The 17,140-nt window shown below is 40.8% G+C and overlaps 1 protein-coding gene across 2 annotated transcripts in view; it reads left to right on the forward strand.

The window, feature by feature from the left end:
• Positions 1–1,744: 1,744 nt before the first annotated feature.
• The window catches only part of rab5aa (RAB5A, member RAS oncogene family, a), a 65,414-nt gene continuing 50,018 nt past the window's right edge, over positions 1,745–17,140 (forward strand). Inside the window, exons 1-2 of one of the 2 annotated variants that reach the window (XM_063044075.1) lie at positions 1,745–1,884; positions 11,548–11,780. In XM_063044075.1, the coding sequence (XP_062900145.1) occupies positions 11,615–11,780 (166 nt within the window). In that variant the 5' untranslated portion in view covers positions 1,745–1,884; positions 11,548–11,614. Of the gene's footprint in view, positions 1,966–11,547; positions 11,781–17,140 lie in introns of both variants that reach the window. The other variant, XM_063044076.1, reaches the window with a different exon arrangement.

Consider the following 17,140-nt stretch of genomic DNA (forward strand, 5'->3'; position numbering starts at 1 on the left):
CACTGATGCTGAGGGGTGTGTGCTCAGGCTGAGACCGTCTGAAATCGACAATCATCTCCTTGGTTTTGGTGACATTAAGCATCAAGTTGTTATCCCTGCACCAGCTCTCTAGGTGTTTGACCTCCTCCCTGTACATAGTTTCATCATTTTTGCTGATGAGCCCCACCACTGTGGTATCATCTGCAAATTTAATGATCAGGTTCTCCTTGAATCTGGCTGCACAGTCATGTGTTAGCAGTGTAAACAGCAATGGGCTAAGCACACAGCCTTGTGGGGATCCAGTGCTCAGTGTGATGGAGTCAGAGATGTTCCTGCCAACACAGACTGACTGTGGTCTCTCTGTCAAGAAATCCAGAATCCAGCAACACATGGCAGTGCTCAGGCCAAGCAGCGACAGTTTCTCCGCTAGTCTCTGCGGGATGATGGTATTGAACGCTGAACTGAAGTCAATGTACGGGATTCTGGCATAAGTGTCTTTGTTGTCCAAGTGAGAGAGAACTGTGTGCAGTGTGGTAGATATTGCGTCCTCCGTAGAGCGATTTGGACGATAAGCAAACTGCAGAGGATCCAGCGATGAGGGGAGGCGGGCTGTGACATGAGGTTTGACAAGCCGTTCAGAACATTTCATCACTAGGGGGTCAGGGCAACAGGACGGTAATCATTCAGACAGGCTACAACTGATTTCTTTGTTACAGGGATGATTGTGGAGGTTTTGAAGCATCTGGGGACAATAGCTTAACTAAGGGAGATGTTGAAAATGTCTGTCAGGACATCTGCTAATACATCAGCACATTCCTTGAGCACACGTCCAGGGATGTTGTCGGGACCTCCCGCTTTTCGTGGGTTGACCCTGGCAAGGGTCCTCCGTGTTTGCTCTGGATTACCACTTTGCCTTTCTGTACTGAAGGGAGACACAAACTCATTCCCTTCTGGGTAGCCGCTGAGTATTTAGACAGACTATCCCCTGTTCACCCCGTAGCGCCACCCATCACATATTCCCTGGTCCTTGCGCCAAACCTCCCCCTACTCTAGTGGCTCAAATGTTCCCCGATTCCTCTTCCAGCTCCATCTCTTCCACCTTGAGAGGATCCGACACTGCTAAGTGCCACGACATCAGCGACCCTCCAGGGCTTGCCGGCCAGGAGTTCGGGCCTGCTCTAGCCTACTCAGCCACCCCTTAAAAGTGTGGGTGGGGGTCTATAACTTGACCTGAGGTTTCAACAGTGCGTTCATGGGCTCAGTCAGCCCTGCCTTCTGTGGGTGGTAGGGGATGTGTAACACCCACAGAATAGACTTGAACTTGTATCCAGTTTGGTCGTTTGTCAGGAAAATGAGTGGGGGTCCCGACAGCAGCCCATGTGTACACACTTAGGCAGGGTCATGCCAAGGGTTGATTCGCAGCTGGAGCACTTACAAATTTCTCTGAATCCAAAAGTGTGTTGAGGTTAAAGAAACAACGAATAGTAAGGGAAATTTTCCAATTGGCATTAAAGTACAGAGCAGGATCGGAGTTTTCGCTGCATTTTACTAATGAGCGGCAATTCTACCCTCCTGCAACAGAAGAAGCAAACATGCTAAGACGGGAGTCCTGAAGAAGGGCCTCGGCCCGAAATGTCGACTATCTATTCATGTCCATAGATGCTGCCTGACCTGCTGAGTTTCCCCAGCATTTCAGAGCGATTCTGAGACAGGAGTCCGTGTTTCGCTGGGGCGGAAGCTGACACAACGGCGGAGGCGGTGATGCGGCGTGTGAATGAGTTCCGGTGCAGGCGGGCGTTTGTGCGGTGCGGCGCTGCGCTCGGGCAGTCGCTGGACACCCATTAATGTCATAGCCATCGGGTGGAGGGAGCGGCCGACCGGAAAGCGCAGCGCCTCCTTCAGCCGGTAAGCTTTCGGCGGGGTAGTTCAGCTCTGACCGGGTTGTGACGGTATATCGGCGTTCGGGAAAGAGGAGGGTGGTGGCAGGTAGGTACCAGAGACGCAACCCTCTTCCTTTCCGCCGACTGACGCTTGCGTTCGCTTCGCTGCATTTTAGAAGGCAAAATGGCGTCTCCCCGCCTGCGTCGACGGGTTGTCGGGGTGGGGTGGGGTGGGGTGGGGGCGAGGGAGAGACAGACCGGGGAAGATTGTTGAGGGGTGGGCGGGGTTTGACTGGGGCTAGTGGCACTGCTGTGGTCTGGTGTCCAGGCCGCTTTCAGGGCCGGCTTCCTCGATGCTGCCTTGGGCCCCAATGTTTTTGTTGCAAGGTAGGAATGACGTCAGCGGCGCAACTGGAGCCAAGATCTTTTTCTTGGTTTCAATTTTACTTATTAATTTACACTTCGACTGGGTTGGGGGGGGGAATCCATAAACGAGTGAGAACAGTGTTGCTATTCCAGTGAGCCAGAGATCTACAAATGCACGTCCTTAACCAGTTCAACGCAAGTAATTAAACAAAAGTAAATAAACGCTAGTCGCACAGAAAATCAAGTGACTTTATCGTTTGGCATATTTTAAACCTATTCGCGAGTTATCTGTGAGATATCTTAATTTCATTAAAAGGATAGTGACGTCCAAACTCTTCGAATGAATAAATTAACTGCCCTAGTGTATTGAAGTAAAACTGTCCGACTTAGTTCAATTTATGTGCTGTGCAGTTTGTGATGAGAATTAGATAGATGGCGTGGATGTGGTTTCTTGGTATGTTAACTGGCAACGTTGAGTGAATGAAAGCTAGAAACCTGAAAATGCTGGAAGCAATAATTATGTTCTAGTCATAAACATCAATCGTTTCTATCAATCAGCACTAAGGTAACTTTGATGTCTAAGGTTCTTTGATTTACTTCTAATGAATTAATCGAAACTTTGTGGAAGCTCCAAACAATCATAATCAGCCAATTTCTTGTTTTTAGTGATCTTGTAAATGGCCATAACTTCCTCAATGCACTATTTTCATTTTTGCAGATTTTTTAAAATGTTGAATTAGTATAAGAATGATTTTTTTTGGCTCTATGGCTCTGGTTTTCAGTTAAATTCATTATAGAATATTAACCATAACAGAATCAACTTCTATATTTAATCAGTGTGCAAAAGACAAGATTGCAAATACAAAAAGAAAAAAAAAATAAATGTAGCAATAAATTTCGATAACATGAGATGAAGAGTCCTTGAAAGAGACTCCATAGGTTGTGGGAACACTTCAAGTGAAGTTATCCCCTTTGCTTCATATGAACCTGGTGGTGTAAGTCCTACCACCTTCCTGATGGCAGCAGCAAGAAGAGAGCATATTCTGGAAGGTGGGAGTCTTTGACAATGGATGTTGCTTTCCTATGACACAATAGTGTATAGATGTGTTCGATGCTGGGAGGGCTTTCCCATACTGCCCAATCCATCACAGGTAAAGCCCTCCCACCATTGAGCATAACCTACATGGACCGCTGTTGCAGGAAAGCAGCATCCATCAGCAACAACCCCCACCATCCAATCCATGCTGTCTTCTTGCTGCTGCCATCAGGAAGGATGTTCAGGACCCACACCGGCAGGTTCAGGTACATTTATTACCCCTCAACCATCAGCTTCTTGTACTAGAGGGGATAACTTCATTCAGCATCACTCATTTCATCATTGAACTGATCACACAACCTGTGGACTCAATTTTCAGACTCTTTATCCCATTTTCTCAATATTTGTTATTTTTTTCTCTTTTGTGTTTGTATAGTTTGTTTTTTTGCACATTGGGTGTCCTGTTGGGTGTGGTGTTTCTTAATTCTGCTTTTTGTATCTACTCTGCCTAAAAGAAAATGAATCTGAGTTGTATATGGTGACATATATGCACATTGATAATACACTTACTTTGATTTTTGAAGGGTTCTGTGAGCAGTGGAACGGATGATTCTATTATTCCCTTAAACTTGTAATAAAGTATCCATGGGCCATTTGTCAAATTTGAATTGTGGCAGGGTGTTAAATAGCGATGGATACTGGGGTTAGTTCTCAAATCTCAGTCAGTGTATATGCAGCCTTGTCGTGCTGCTCTGGTGGGTCATAATAGTCATGAAGTGGATTCTTGTTCAGTATCTCATCTCAAGTTTTTCTCATCATTGCTTAAAATGTTTCTTTATGTAACTTCATTAAACTGCCAGGAACAATTTGTCTTGCCTTTCTTACAGTAAGCATTTTGATATAGGTCTAACCGCATGTATTTGGTGAAATTCCCTCTCAATACTGGGAAGGCCGAAGGCATATACGACCTCAGGTTCAATTCACACATTCGATTCCTCCATCACTGAATCTGCTGCCCTCCCTGGATACATCTAAAACTGAATATCAGTGTTATGTTTGACTGAACTGTGGACTATGACATCACCAAGATATGTTTCCACCTTGAAAATTTGTCCCACCTTTATCCTGATTCGTCATTTGCTCTGGAAACCTGTTTATGCTAATGCTTCCTCCGCACTTATTTAATCCTTTGGCCCTCTGGCTACCTTTTAATTTCCTGCTGTTAGAGGAGATCATTAAAAAGAATAGTAGGTGTAAACCATTCAGCCTCTTGAGCCTGGTCTGCCATTCAATATGATCTGCACTAGGGCAAATTTCTTCTGTGTCTTTCTTACTTACAGCAATCAGTTTGCTGATCTTTCAAAAAATCTTACTTTAGATAATTCCATTGATCTAACCTTAACAAACCTTGGGTTAAAAAATTCTGGAACTGCCCCATTCTGTAAAAAGTTGTTCCCATGCAATTCAGTTTTAAATTATCACTGATTTCTGCCCACCCCCAACACCCTCCCCCCCCCCCCACCGATCTTATAACAATTTTCCTACATTCAGGATTCTCCTAGTGGAAACATCCGGACATTAATCTCCTGTCCTATAAACTCTCTGTCTAGCTATTTGCTCAAGTTTAAATTTGATCATTGCATCATTGGTAATAGGGCATTGGCTAGAATGATCAAATATTTTTGTGGCTTGATAAGCCTTGTTAATTAGCAATTTTATGAAGTACTTGGTTTACCAGTATTATTACTGAATTTTTAAAAAATCTATTTTAAAAAACTGGAAGTGTGATTGAATCAAAGTAAAATGTAATGGAGCTATGTGGTTGTCTTGTATTTTATAGCATATTAAACACGAGCTAACTTCCACTATTTAATTATTTTTTATTTTAAATTTTGACTGTGAATGGTTATATTTGTAAAACGAATTGAAGAGCATCAATTTCAGATAAATATCACATTAATTACTGGATTTCATGCATCTTCATTCTCGTACTGCTGCAGTTGGAGGTTCCCACCTGCTTCAAAAAGGTGTCAATCATACCTGTGCCCAAGAAGAGCAACGTGCCCAGTTGCATTCACATCTAATGTATAATGAAGTACTTAGAGAGTCAGTCATATCTAGGATTAACTCCTGCCTGTACAAGGAACTGGACCTGCAGCAGTTTGCCTACACCACTATAAGTCTACAGCTCATGTCACCTCATTGGATCTTCACTCAGCCTTGGATCACCTGGACAACAGTAACACCTACAATCTTTTTGTTTATTGATTACAGCTCAGCGTTCGTTCAACACTATTAATCAAGCCTCAAACCCTGGGCCTCTATACCCCCTTATGCAACTGGATCCTTAACTTGCTCATCAGGAGACCATAGTCATTGCAGATCAGAAATAACATCTCCTTCTTGCTGTCAGTCAATGTCGGCACACCTCAAGGATGGGTGCTTAGCCCATTGCTCTACCCTCTCCATACTCATGATATGTGTGGCTAGGCACAGCTCAAACACCATCTATAAATTTTTCAATTACACCACTGTTGTTAAAATCTCAAGTGGTGACAAGGAGGCATACAGGAGTGAGATGGATCAGCTGATTCAGTTGTGTTGTAACAATAACCTTACGTCAAGAAGACCAAGAAATTGATTGTGGACTTCAGAAAAGTGAAGTCCAGGAAACCTGTCCTCATCGAGGAATGGAAAGGTTTCACGTTCTAGGGTGTCAGCATCTCTGAGGATCTATCCTTGACCAACATTGATACAATTATGAAGAAGCCATGTCAGCAGTTATATTTTAGAAGTTTGAGGAGACTTGATATGTCACCAAAGACTAAGAAATTTCTACAGATGTTCTGTAGAGCTCATTCCGATTGGTTGTATCCCCATCTAGATATGGAGGAGCCACTGCATAGGATCGGAAAAAGCTGCAAATAGCTGCAAACTCAGCCAGCTCCATCATGTGCACTGGACTCCCCGCATTGAGGACATCATCAAACAGCGATTCTTCAGAAAGGCAGCTTCCATCCTTAAAGATCCCTATCAGCCAGGACACGCTCTCTTAATACTACCATCAGAGAGGAAGTGCAGGAACCTGAAGTCACACTCAGTTTTTTTAGAAACAACTTCTTCCCCTTTGCCATCAGATTTTTGAATGGATAATGAACCAACCCAAAAACACCACCTTACTATTTTTGCTCTCTTTTTGTACTAATATATATGTAATTTGTGTATTTTTAATTATGGTACTGTATTGCAAATATTGCAAATTTTCAGCAGATCACAATGTTTTAATGTATGTAGCTGATAATATTGGTTAATACTTTATTTATAACTATTCAAAAGTTATTTTGAATAGTTAGATAATTGAAAATAATTGTCTTGAAGGATCTAGCCAGGCAAGATCCGGTATTCCAGAACTAAATATCTTTGCATGGTGATCCAACAATATTGTATTTGATGCTGTATTAGCTATAGAGGCCTAGAGGCTCGAAAATAGTTACATCCCGACACGCGGGACAGAAGCATGGTCGCATTGTTCATTCCAGGGACCAGCTGCTTGCGCTAATGCCGGCCAGTTTAGCAAGCAGAGCAGCGGACACCCCTGCTGAAATCCGGAGGAAAACACACAGAATGCAGAGGGGGATCACAAAGTCGAGGAAAGAGGACTGGGTCGAGACAACAGAGACTTATGGAGAAGAGGAGTTCAGTGGGTAATAAAATGGACGAGTTCACGGTGCTAGCCAGGCATCAGAGAACATTTCGGGAGTGCAGTGTTATGTGTTTCACTGGAACGGGGCTGCACCAGGACATACCCGATCAAAACTTCACCATGGACGGCTCCCAGACCATTCTGGCGACCGGAAGTGCACTGAGACCGGTAAGCGTAAAGGAGTTGGGTGCTTACTGTTCTGGTTAACAACAGATGGTGCAATCCGGGTCATATTACGATCGAGGAAAGTGTTTGTAGACCGGATATTGAACTTTTTACTGTTGGACTTCAGCCACATTCTACTGAGATACAACACTGGGCGGCACAGGAGGTCGTTCCTGGCTGTGGCCATCGAACTTGCAGCTGCTCCCGTGGAGGGTCAGACACCCTGAGCCAATAGACTGGTCCTGGACTTTTTTCCATCTGGCATAGCTTGCATTTTGTTGTTTGATTGTTTGTGGTTTTTGTATTGCTATATTTATGCTCTGTTCTTGGTTGGTGCGGCTATAACGAAACCCAATTTCCCTCAGAATCAATAAAGTATATCTACCTACCTATCTATCTATCTATCTGATGATCCAACAACTTTGGTTCTAATGTGGCAGCTGGGGCCTTTAACTTCACTTGAAAATTCTGGTTTCAATAAAAACAGTTAAGAAATTGTAATCACAGCAAAGTGATTAATCCTTTACCCTGGTTTGAAATTTTCAAATCGGAAGATTAAAATCTTGATTTTAAAAAAATCTAATACTTCCTAGAAGCTGTTGTCTTCAACAAATAAACTTTTCCCCCTGAAGTTATATAATGCTGATAGTTTTCTGGTAGCTTGCCTTATAATCTGCTTATTGTTGATGTATCCTAGTATTTATCTCTTTAATATCTTTAGGCAAAGGTCAGTGGTGTCTAACTTTAAGATTTGTGACTAACTTTAAAGTCAAGTTTCATGGTTATAATTCAAACGTTTTAAAATGTTAACAGAATTATTCTTTCAAAGTATCACCTTTGGTCATGTTGTTGGATTGACTGATTTTTTTTAAAAACCTTTTTTATGTAAAGTATGTAGCAGATGGAGGTCAGAATGGAAAAGTGGGAAGTGATGGACTTTGGAAGGTTAAACGAAGGCAGAGTACGGGGTTAATGGAAGGATTCTTGGCGTGGAGGAACAGGGAGATCTTGGGATCCACATTCATAGATCCTGCAAAGCTACCACGCAGTTTGATAGGATGTTTAAGAAGGCATATGGTACTTTGGCCTTCATTAGTTGGGGAAGTTGAGTTCAAGAACTGCAAGGAGATGTTGCAGTTCAAGAAAAATTGTTAGACCACTTGGAATATTGTGTTCAGTTCTGGTGCCTCATTATAGGAAGGATGTGGACGCTTTAGAGAGGATGCAGAGGAGATTTACCAGGATGCTGCTTGGATTAGAGAGCATGTCTTATGAAAATTGATGACTAAGCTGGTGCTTTTCTCTTTCGATTGACAGAGAATGAGAGGTGACTTAATAGAGATGGATAAGGAGTTTGAACAGAGTGGATGGCTGAAGAGTTTTTCCTAGTGCAGAAATGGCTTATAAGAGGGGCATAATTTTAATATGATTGGAAGAATGTATAGGGGGAATGTCAGGTACATATTTCACACAGTGGAAGTGTGTGGAATGTGCTGCTGGGGTGGTGGTAGAGGCAGATACATCAGAGACATTTGAGTCTCAGGTACATGGATGAAAGTAAAATGGATGACTGGGTGGGAGGGGTTAGATTGGTTTTAAAAGGTCAACACAACATTGTGGGCTGAAGGGACTGTACTGCTCTGTTCTAAAAGTAGCATGTCATAGCATTTATCAAGATTGGGCCAGTATTCACATCAATTTATTCAGATTCACTTGAGTTTTTTTGCTTTTCATGGCCTAATCGATTTTTCCGATTATGACCATAAACACGTTTAGTAATAAATAATGAGTTGGGTCTATTAAGCATTTAGTATTAGAATATACTCCATGAGTCAAGACCATGATAAGGTTAAAAATAAAAACATGGGACATAAACTTTACAACCGGAAATAGGCTGAATTGTTAGCTCTCAAAAATGTTAGTTTATGTTATTTGTACGACTAATTTGTATTCAAGAAAGCATATGCTTAAAACATACTTGTCTATGTCTTGTTTAACTAGGCAGCAATATTATACAAATAATTAAATTCCACCAGATTTGAAAACTATACAAGGGACTTTGCGAATTAAAGAATCTAAGACTATCAAAATTAATACAATGTATTTCATTAAGTTTGCTACATCGTGAATATAGAGCATTTTTTAAAAATTGTTGGTGTCGTAACAGTAAGTTGTTAGCTGGTGTAATCTTGCATCTGTTCCAGCATGTTGTATTTTAAGCAGATTTTTTGCAGGTCAACATAATAAGCACCGAAAATAAATATAATTGTAGTCAGTATTTTTAGAAACTGAAAAGCACACCACTAAATAAATGAGGTGATTTGGTATAAAATTGTTCAGAATCTTAAAGTACTGCAGTTGATTCAGTAATGAGGGAGGGAGAGGAGTGTGCATGAGGAAGGTGGAATTGCTAGTGATGACATTTCACAATACAGTCGGCCCTCTTTATCCGCGAGGGATTGGTTCCAGGACCCCTCGTGGATACCAAAAAACATGGATGCTCAAGTCCCTTATTCAACCTGTCTCAATGCGGTGGACCTTAGGACCCAGTGGAACCCCGGACCTTATTTAACCTGTCTCAGTGCAGTGGGCATTAGGACCTGGCAGCGGATCTCTGAATCCGCAGTGTTTCTGTTCACGAAAATAATCACGATTGAAAATTAAGTGGAAATAATAAAGCAGTCAGAAAGAGGTGAAACGCCATCGGTCATTGAAAAAGCGTTGGGCTACAGTCGGTCAACGATGGGAACAATTTTAAAGGATAAAATGAGGAAGGCCCTACCCGATTAAAGCTACAATTATTACTAAGCAACGCAGTGGTTTAATTATTGGGTTTTGGGTTTTTGACCCTTCCCATTAATCCGGCAGGGATAGAGACCGCGCTCAGGAGCGGTCTGTCACTGGATCGAACTTGGGAAATTCTGTTCCCGAGCCCAGTGCTGAAACGTATGTTTCTTAAGTATTTTATATGCTTAGAAAGGTAAAATATATACTAATACAAACGTTTGACTAACTGACGTTAAATAATACCAGATGTACCTGTTCCGACTTAGTAAGAGAACTTCCATTTTTTTTTTGATCCCGATCCATGATAACCTAACGCACATCCTCCTGTATACTTTAAATCATTTCTAGATTACTTATAATACCAAATACAATGTAAATGCTATGTAAAATAGTTGTTATACTGCATTGTTTGGGGAATAATGACAAGGGGAAAAAAAAGCCTCTACATGCTTGAACAGCAAGTGCTGGAAGAGTACTTCCCGGTTTTCTCGATTCGCGGTTGGTTGAATTCGTGCATGCGAAACTCGCAGATGAGCAGGGCCAACTGTAGTTGCTTTTGGGTGGGGAATGCAGTAGTCTGAAGGTTACAAGTTGGGATTCAGTAAATATGAATAGATCTCTGACAAATACATACAAAATGCTAGAAGAGCCTAGTAGGCCAGGCAGCATCGATGAAAAGGAATAAATTGTCAACATCTTGGCACAGAACATCAACTATTCCTTTCCATGGATCTTGTCTGACCTGCTGATTGCCAGCATTTTGTAGGTGTTATTCAGGATTTCCAGCAACTCGTGTCTCAGACAAATACATAATGCATTTTTTTAAAAACATATCATAAGATCTTGTATCCAAAAATTGAATGCTTGGATATTAGGGTTTGAGATTATGTTATCATTTGGGTAACTGTGAATTTGATTTTTTTTAATATACCTTGAGGTTTCTTTCTGCATCAAAATTGGAACTTAAGAAATACATTTATTTCAAAGCTGACTTTCATCAAGTTGGTTAAAGCCAGTGAGTGTCCACTTTGAAAAAGGGTCATATTGTTCTCCCTATTGCACAAGACGGTGCAACTGTCAAACAAGTAACTGAATTCTCTAGAATAGTTTTTAGAAACATCTTCCATGTAAGCCAAGGTTGCCAAGCAAATGTTCTTTGGAAATAATGAATTGCTTTCTTCTTTTCCATCTTATCCTTTCTAATTTAGCTTTTAGGATTTTAAATTTTTGACATCTTTACTCTTCAATTACTTTCAGAAAATAATAAGAACAGTTATTGATGGTCTTTTGACCCATTTAAAATAAGTGAATAATTGAAGTTGTCTTTTGGGAGATGAATAAGAGAAAAACATCTTGGTAGCAGGGAAATAATTTGGCTTGACTTCTATCTGTCTGGGTTTAGGGCCTGTTAAGTGCTTTGGGTTTGGGATTGTCCTCATCAAAAAACAATCTGTTGTGTATTCCCTGTAATAGATTTTTAGTGTAATTTTTATACTTTTCATATTTTGCTGCAGCATTGGGGCAACTTGTTTATCTCCTCAATCCAGCAAAACCGTAAGATTGAAATGTGAAATAGTAATTGATTTAATTGTTTGCCATTATTTCATAAAATGTCCTGTTTTCTCTTGTAGCCTGAAACTAATAAAACGAGGATTGAATACTAGTTTGGAATAAGCGATTCTGGTGACAAATTAGGACATGGCAAATCGGGGAGGTGCAGTGAGACCCAATGGACTAGCTGCTGCTAACAAAATCTGCCAGTTCAAGCTAGTTCTACTTGGAGAATCTGCTGTTGGAAAATCTAGTTTAGTACTTCGCTTTGTGAAGGGACAATTCCATGAATACCAAGAGAGTACTATTGGTGGTGAGTTTGTTTTGCCTTTTTAGAATTATATTCAAATAATCAATAGTTTCGGTTCTGTATTTCTATTGTGTTCCATGTAGTACAGGTTGATCACTGCTTATCTGAAAACCTCCAAAATCCAAAATTTTTTTTTGGAGCACTGATATAATGGCACAATTGGAAAATTCCACAAGGTGTGGGAAGGTTCCCAGGTGATAAGCAGGTCTGCACACCACGGACAGTTCTGAGAAGTGACCTCTCATACCTTGAGTAGGGCCCCGTTGGTACGATCTAACAGAAGAGCAGCCACCATCTACGTCTTTGAGGAACAAACAGACAAATGGTTAAAATTTACACTGAAAGTGGTGGACAGAACTTAAAGAAAAATAGAAAAAAACACACTGCATACAGCGTAAGATTAAGATCTCGATCCTGTATTGAAAGTAAATTCGTCACTATCAGTGTGGTCATATGCTGTTTAACGATATACTTATGAAACAAGCAAAGATATGTAATTATGACAATGGTATGTAATAATTTTTACTTTTAAGTACATATGTATGTGATGAACAAGTGTAAGTGAAAGACTGTTTACGGTAGTACATAAATTTGGAATTGGGAATGATAGTGATGCCAAACAGCCACTGACTGTCTACCTGAATTGCTGAAGTACTGACAGCTTCTCTTTCTGATGGTTCAATAAACGTTGTTGTTTCATGCACAAAATTACTTAAAATATTATATAAAATTACCATCAGTATATGTGTAAGCTGCATGTGTAATGTAAATGGATTTCATATTTAGACTAGGGTCTTATCCTCAAGCATTTTGGATAAGGGCTGCTCAATCTGTATACATTATTTTCCACCCTCTTGCAGATTGTCACACAATTTTCATAAGGGAGTTTCAAAAAGTTAAAAACTTTCTTAAGCATATTTCCAGCTATTTTATTGCTCAACAAAATTACAGCTTTGGCTGGAAGAATTCTAGTTTTTTCATTGTGAAAATAAGACTGCAAATAAGCTCACGCTAAGCAGCTAAATTAATAAATGATCAAACTTAATGTTAAAACATTGTTGCTTTTGTGCAGGAGAAATTGTTGCTTTCTTGATTTAGATCTCCTACTTCAGAGATAATCTATTCTAAATGGAAATTAATGCTTCATTTGGAAGGACATGTTTAGGTGTAGGATGGTGGGAAAGCAGGAAATAAAAAGGCTCGGGCTTCTCCAGTGATTGCATTGGGAAAGTGCTGTCATTATTACCTCACTACTGAAGAACTACTTGTATACCAGACTTTTACTGATAACAAGATCTTCTATCTCCTGCTTCAGATCCTCAATACTGCATGGTCTTGTTTCTACCTCTTCTGAGAACTGCTATTCTTGTTTTTCACTTCTACCTCGTGGATTCCTTCACTGACCATTAGCTTATCTGTATTTCCATTAAGCATCATTTTTCCTTTCTCCCCATTTCACCTTAAAATTGTTTTTTTCCCTCTCCCCTACTTTATCTATGCTACTATGCTGTTCTTGACATGTCTATGAACAGTTGACATCATTGCAATTAAACTATTGTCCATCCATCCTTCATTGTTAACTTTTACAATAACCAATATTGAAAACTTTTCTTGAATTACTCATTCTTACCACTTCCATTGTCTGGATGACTAAGAATGTCGAACTAAATGTCTTCATTCAAACTTTTTTCCTATTTCTACAAAATCAGAACACTGTGGCCAAAGCTATAAATCATACTAGACAACAGGGTGACCTGTTGGGGCACCCTTTGAGAGAAGGGTAGTGCAGTCTGATGTGACCAGAATGAACATTAAATTTTCCTGAATGCTATTAGTATCGCTTTGCTTTGGAAACTGAAGTAGAAAACCTCAGTTTATTAAAGAAGAACGACACATAGCAAAGCAAATATTAGGGACACTTTTGATGGCATCATTTCTGGTTTATCTGCCACTCTTGTGCCTCTCATTGTCATTCTGGAGGCGTGCAGCCCTTTCATCCCCCATCTCTTCATCTCTTCTGCTGTTTGTTTGTCTCTGGTCCTGGAGTCGTGCATGCCTCTCCTCCTCTGTCTTCTTCTCTCATCTTTTTTTGTCCTGACTCTTTGATCCTGGAGTCGTGCGGCCCTGGCCTCATCCGATTCATGTTCTGTCCCTCTCCTTGCTGCTTCCCAATGACGTCTGGCGTCATCTCTTGATCATAATGTCCCCCTTCCCTTTCCATGCAGCATAATTAGGCTGACCTTTTTTTTTTACCTTAATGCTGGATAGAAGATACGAAGCAGTAACACCAAAGGATGCTGATTATTATTGATGATGTGGTTGGTGCTCTCCTAAATGGACGTGATATAGTCACCTCTGTGTTTTGACTGCAGCAAAGGGTTTTATGGGTGTCTCGGAGTACGTCATTACAATAAGATTTAATTATCTCTCATTGATGGGTGGCAGTTAGATCTGTCCCAATTCTGCACATGCTGATGACGATTAGCAGAATGTGACCCCTGGAAACAGAGCTGCCCTGCCCTTGCGCTCTGGTACGTGTCGCTGCTGAGGCTGGCCGTGCGCATGCGTTGGGCTGTCGCATCTCGATTTCCATGACGACGAATCGGCTCTCGGGTTAAATGGGAGCCTGTTGATTTTTGCGAATGAGCAATTTTATATGAATATATAACTCTGAACTTTGCCTGCATTCTGTAAGTTAGCGCATTTTAATTCGATTTAGCCAAAAAAAGTGCCGCTGTAATGCACAGTTTGCACTAATTGGAGGTGACAAACAGACAGAGCATGAGGGTTTTAGTAGCATATAGATATTTTGTGATTGTGCCATTTGTCCTGTTTCAAACTCTCATCCTAAGTAAAATTAACCACTTTATTCAATATTTTAGGCTTTAAACATATAAATCCTTTTTTTTACTATGATGGCCTAGTTCTGGAATTGGCTGTGGAGTTTTACATCATTGCAGAATATTGGTACGGTAAATAAATTATCAATAGATAGTTTTATGCTATCTTAGAATCCAAAAAATAGCAGTCTGTCTTTTCCCTCTCCACCTTGTATGCATTCGTAGCATGGAAATACAAAATGAACAAAATAAACATGTTCAAAATGAAGCTTTTTAAGCCAAGTGTTAAGTGCATTAATTACCTAATCTAATTATAAAGTGTAGTGTATGTCCATTGCAGGAAGCTATTGTTTGACCAAAGGAGAGTTATTGTCTATACAGACTAGCACAACGGTAATTTTTTAAAAAGTATGATCTTTATATCTTTGTGTTGGGAAGAAAAATCAGGATGTGCAGTATTCAATTCAGATGAAGTTTATGACACAGGCAGGGGTTATAAAGTCCATGATGTCTGTGTTCATTGACTAAGGACTCAACAACTTAATTCCTTTTTCCAATACATTATACATAACTGCAAATCATGTCACTTGAAGTACACATCAGCCTTGTGGTATATGTAGACTTAAGAACTGGGATGCACTGATGCAATGCTCAATATGAAAGTGGACAGAATATTTAAAATAGTGACTGAGAGAAAGGGGAGAGATTTCATATGTGTAGGATATCCTACATATGTGTAAGTCAGGTGTCAAATCTTAATGACTTGGATAGAGTGCTGAAAGAATTTCTTGGCTGGTGTATCTAGAATGAGCCATGGTTTCAAAATGACAAACACAAAGTAATCTGCAGATGCTGTTGTCAAAGGAACACTCACAATGCGCTGGAGGAACTCAGCAGGTCAGTCAGCATCAGTTGAAAAGATTAGTCGACATTTTGGGCCGAAACCCTTCGTCAGGACTGAAGGAAGAACTTTGGGGAGGGTTTGAAGAATGCTGGTAGTTGAAAAAAACAGTAATTTGAAAGACAAAAGGGTGGGGAGGGGAAGCAGGGAGGTGATTGGCAGGAGAACAATAGTAGAAGGAGGCGGAACTATGAGGGAGGTGATGTGAAATAGGGATAGAGGAAGGGAGGGGGAGGGAATTACCGGAAGTTGGAGAATTCTATGTTCATACCAAGGGGCTGGAGACTACCTAGACGGTATATGAGGTGTTGCTTCTCCAACCTGAGTTTAGCCTCATCATGGCAGTAGAGGAGGCCGTGTATGGACATATCTGAATGGGAATAGGAAGCAGAGTTGAAGTGGGTGGCTACCAGGAGATCCTGCCTGTTGTGGCGGACGGAGTGGAGGTGCTCGACGAAGCGGTCCCCCAATCTGCGTCGGGTCTCAAAATGACAAGTCAGGCATGGGAAGAAATTTGTTTAGATGCACAAGGGAATTCTTTATCTAAGACGTGGGGGAGGCTCAGTTCCTAACTATATTCAAGATGTTTAGGTAATAAGAGAATGCGGGGGGGGGGTGGAATACAGGGTTAATACAAGAAAGTGGCACTCAGCTTAAAAAAAAGTACAGGATCTTATTAAATGGACAGCCAATGGCCAACTCCATTTTTTTTTGTTCAAATGTCTACCAGCTGCAGCACTCACTCATTACAAAATAAGTGCACTTCTATCTCTTGCTGACCAGTAACTTCAGAATCAGGTTTATTATCACTGTCATACAAGTATGTTATGACATGTGTTATTTTGTGGCAGCAGTACTGTGTAAGACAAAAATTACTATGGGTTACAAAAAATAAATAGTTCAAAAGAGAAATAGCAAGTGTGGGTTTTGTGGACCTTTCAGAAATCTGATTACAGAAGGGAAGAAGCTCTTTCTGAAAACATCGTTTGTGGGTTTTCAGGCTCATGTACCTCCTTCCCACCGGTAGTAATGAGAAGGGGACATGTCCTGGATGGTAAAGTTCCTTTAATGATGGATGCCACTGCCCTGAGGCACTCATGATTATCCTCAATGGTGGAAGGATTGTGCCAAGATGGAGCTGGCTGAGTTTGCAATCCTCTGATCCTGTGCATTGGAGTCTCCATGCCAGGTGGTAATGCAGTCAGTCAGAATGTTCTCCACTGTACATATGTAGAAATTTGCTAGAGGCTTTGAGACACCAAATATCCTCAAATTCCTAATAAGCTGGAGCCACTATCATGACTTTTTCTTGTTTGAATCATTCTGTTGGGCCCAGAATAAATCATCTGAGATATTTATTGACACTTGGGAACTAGAAGCTGTTCACCTTTTTCAGCACTTACCCCTCAATGAGCACTGCTGTATATTTTCCTGATTTGTTCTTCCTGAAGTCCACAGTCAGCTGCTGAGTCTTGCTGACATTGAGTGTAAAGTTGTTGCGACACCACTCAACCAGCCAATATATCCCACTTTTTAGATGGTGACGAGATGAATTCTGCCAACAATAGTGGTGTCATAGGCAAATTAATAGATAGTGTTTGAGCTGTGCCTTAACCACACAG

This window comes from Mobula hypostoma, chromosome 3 (assembly GCF_963921235.1).
Source record: "Mobula hypostoma chromosome 3, sMobHyp1.1, whole genome shotgun sequence".
In the NCBI taxonomy this organism is placed as follows: Eukaryota; Metazoa; Chordata; class Chondrichthyes; order Myliobatiformes; family Myliobatidae; genus Mobula; species Mobula hypostoma.